At 35.0% G+C, this 3745-nt stretch overlaps 1 protein-coding gene across 1 annotated transcript; it reads right to left on the bottom strand.

Moving 5' to 3' along the window:
• Positions 1–861: 861 nt before the first annotated feature.
• On the bottom strand, positions 862–2485 carry LOC109189876. The gene is made up of 2 exons (XM_019340499.1): positions 2401–2485; positions 862–2214 (listed from the first exon to the last, which is right to left on the bottom strand). The coding sequence occupies exon 2, from the start codon at positions 2062–2064 to the stop codon at positions 1156–1158; it is 909 nt and encodes a 302-aa protein (XP_019196044.1). The 5' UTR covers positions 2065–2214; positions 2401–2485; the 3' UTR covers positions 862–1155.
• Between the last annotated feature and the right edge of the window lie 1260 nt (positions 2486–3745).

Below are 3745 nucleotides of genomic sequence, written 5' to 3'. Positions count from 1 at the left end.
CAAAAAGTTCTCTTCATTTGAGAGGTTTCTCTCATGCTATCGCTGATAAAACTCGATCCTTGATCTCTTATGACAAATTTCACCTCTTCAATATCTAATTGACTCGCCAGTTAGGTTTATTTCACATTTTCACTTTAAAATAAATTATTTTATTTCATAAATGAATCAAAAGATTCAAATACAATTTTTAAAATCTATTTTTATAAAGATTCATAATATTCTTATTCTATTCATAGTTTATTGCAATAGCTTAATAAAAGATAGTACAAAATTAACCACAATTTATTGCATAATTCATCCTAAGAAAAAAGGAATTTTCAAAATCCAAGATCCGAAATTAAATCAAAATAAATACGGAGTTAAAAAAAAAAAAAAAAAAAAAAAAAAAAAAAAAAAACCAACATCAACAACAACAATTACAACTTTTCTTATTTGGTAGGTAACAAAACTAGTAAAATTTCTGTTGGCCCGTGGGGTGCATCCTACATAGGCCAATAGCTTTAAGCCATTAACTCATCACAAACAACTAAAGTCCATCTTTTTAGCAACTCTTTTTGCCTAAAAGCACCACAATTGGTTCCTTTTACCGTACTTGTCTGAAAATGTAAACAATCAACACAATTTGAATTTTTCTGCTCTTCTTGTTTCCACTAAACTCACAAGAATCTCTCTTTTGAAGTCTGCTTATCTGATGAAAGGAGTACTTTGCCAATTGCCATGGTGCACACAAACAGGATTAGTCTCGGTATATACCCGATTGAGAAAACCATCCAGCACGAACAAGATTAGTCTCGGTGTATACCCAACTGAGAAAACATGTGGTCAGACTAAAAAGATGCCATGGAGAAAATGAGTGAATGATTGCCATTGAAATTGTATTTCCTTTGTCAAGGTGAAAAGCACAATTCACATATGTAAAGCCAACCTAGGCTACACTAAAAATGCACAGCACAACATATTATCACAATGTGAATGGTTTTTCTGAAAGCTAACAGATCATTTTGCACGGGGTAATCGCCTTATTACTCACACAACAAACCTAAATTTACTAGAATGAATGGAGCAACAAAATGCACACCAAGAAAGAAGGGTGTTCTAAGAAGAATCCAATTGCACGGCAGTGGGAGAGTGCAACTTGAACAAAGAATACACACACTAGAGAGCATATTGAGTCTCGAGTGTTGGTTGTGTTCTCGTCACAGAAGCAGCCGGTGCTTTCGTGCTTCCAACTTTGGTCATCTTCAATACTTCCCCAACCTCCGCAGCCATTTCCATATGTTGCATTTTCTTCTGGCGCTTGTACTTGTGCAGCCAGGCAACCAGAAATCCTAACAAAATCAATACAGCTAATCCTCCACCCACTGTTCCAACTATTATCCAAATGGTTTTCGATGACTTTTTACCCTTATCGTTTGATGGTGGCAAAGGAGTAACCGGGAGAGGAGACTCAATTACAATAGCAAAATGTCCCTGTTGGAATGTCGTACATCTGTTATCTGACGACACATTGCTGAAATTAACAGAACCTTGTAAATCAAATGAAACACACTTGGGCGCAAACCCACTTGGTATTGATTGTATATCCGAAAACCTGATAGAGATGGGCTTACCAGACACCATAATATTCAACTCAGACAAGTTTTTGGCTGACAGGTTTGAAGCATTATAAGCAAGAAGACCAAAAACAGGGGTCAAATATGCATATCCATGTAAAGGGTAATACTTCATAGACCAATTGCCCAAGTTCTGATAGACCAAAACAAGCCTCTCAACATAAGGCTGTGCAATAAACCCAACCGGTATCTCAAATTCCTTGTAAATAACACCTCTCGCCCTTAAACTGCCACTCCTGAGCCTCACCGCAGAAACCTTAATCCCTGTTATATTCGCGGGCACATTTCCATCATAAACTGCACCAGTCTTTGGGCTAACAAGTGCCCGATAAGCATAGTCTTGGAGTAGAGAATCCAGTGAAGAACCAGATAACTGTGTGCTGCATAATTGTGGCAACAAGAAAAACCACAATGGAAAAAGAAGCATCGAAAGAGTTCCAATTAGCCCCATCAATGCTTCAGAACACCAAACCCCAGAGGAATCCTGCTCACCTTGAATTGGTCAACAAAAGTCACCACAATCTCCCTTGTTTTCTAGTCCTATCTACAACAATCCCGTTGGTTAATCTCCCTTGAATCCACATCTTTCAACATCATAATACTATTAAAAATTGCAGTTAGGCCTAATTCAATACTTGGCTTTCAGAGTAAGATAAATAAATACGCTTTAACTACTCAGAACAACGAAGATCCGTTCTATTTTATATCAGAAAGAAATGGAAAAGCAACAACCACAAGAAAAGAAAGCACCTTTTGCCTTCCTTTTCACAAGCTAAGAACCAAGTACCTGAACTCTTAGGCAGCAGATTGAGCCCCCAAAACCCCAAACTCAGGCCGCACAGTCTTCCTGGTTCAGTTAACAATGCCGGAAACGCATTGCCGTTCAATTGAAGCTGGGAGATAGGAGATGAAAGATACAAGATTTTCCAAACGAAATTATCCAGAGAAATAGAAAGCGACGCTTGAAGCAGCTAAATCGCCATTGCTCTGCTGGCATGACGCTAAAGAGAGAGAGGTCAAAACCCTAGCAAATGAATCGGCATTTCCTCATATCCGCCGCAAAAAAGAATCACCGGAGAGAAGAAGATGATTCCGTACGTCTAGCCACCACATGCTACTGGCATCGAAAATCATATGAATGCATTATGTATATGTATAATAACTAGTATATATATATAAACTGCTTCACTGTAAGAGAGAGGAAATGCAGAATGGGAAGTGTCATATGCAATTATACAGTCATTACAGCTGTTTATGCTTTTAAAAATGCTTTTTTTTTTCTAAAAAAATAAAAAATAAAAAATAAAAAATTGTACAAGACAATTTAAGAAACATCAACAATGGAAAGAAAAAAACAACTATAAAACAACACTTTCATCTTTCAACATTGAACTTCTTTTTCTTCCAAAAAGTTGAATCCTCAACCCAATGACCCCTCGTCCCCACATACTCCATCCTCATAGAGCATATGAGAGAACATAAATTACACTAACTCATGGCTTGGCCTAACAGATAGCGCCAAATGCTTGAGTACAAGGAATCTACCCTTGAACTTCTACCATGCTAAGGTGCGAATAATTTGGTGAAAATTCGTTAACGGTTGACAAATTTCAATTAGTCATTTTTTAATTGAAATATTTCAGTTTGGTTAATGATTAATGATTTTTAAGAATTCTAGTTAACGGTTTGAAAGTGTCAGTTAACCAAAAACCGAATTATGTGTGTATATATGTTTTAATTTTATTTTTTTTATAATTCATAAATAATACTATTAGACTAGTTTTTTCAAAATTTATCATTTATTATGTATTGATGTAATAATTAATTTGTGGTGTGAAACTATGCATTTAAAATTTTTATTTATGAATTTTAAGATTTTTTAAATTACACTAAAATATATTGATTAATTGGTTAACAAAAAATTTGTTCAGATAAGTCGGAAATAAGAATTTTGATTCCGTTAACAGGTAATTGAATGTTGAATTTGTTTATTTGAAATCAGCAATTCAAAGTATACGAATGCAAGGAAATATATGAGATATTGATTATAATTGTCACTAAAATAAATGTTTGCAACTTTGTAATAACACTAGTGTAAATACTTAGTCTAAAAATGATAGTCTAAATAAATA

Source organism: Ipomoea nil, unplaced genomic scaffold (assembly GCF_001879475.1).
Source record: "Ipomoea nil cultivar Tokyo-kokei standard unplaced genomic scaffold, Asagao_1.1 scaffold1568, whole genome shotgun sequence".
Lineage (NCBI taxonomy): Eukaryota > Viridiplantae > Streptophyta > Magnoliopsida > Solanales > Convolvulaceae > Ipomoea > Ipomoea nil.
Note: the sequence above shows the minus strand (reverse complement) of the source record. Positions and strands in the feature narration are given on the sequence as shown.

Bases quoted from the DNA above. Each gene is read 5' to 3' on its own strand.
- LOC109189876 (XM_019340499.1), bottom strand. From the start codon at position 2,064: ATGGGGCTAATTGGAACTCTTTCGATGCTTCTTTTTCCATTGTGGTTT.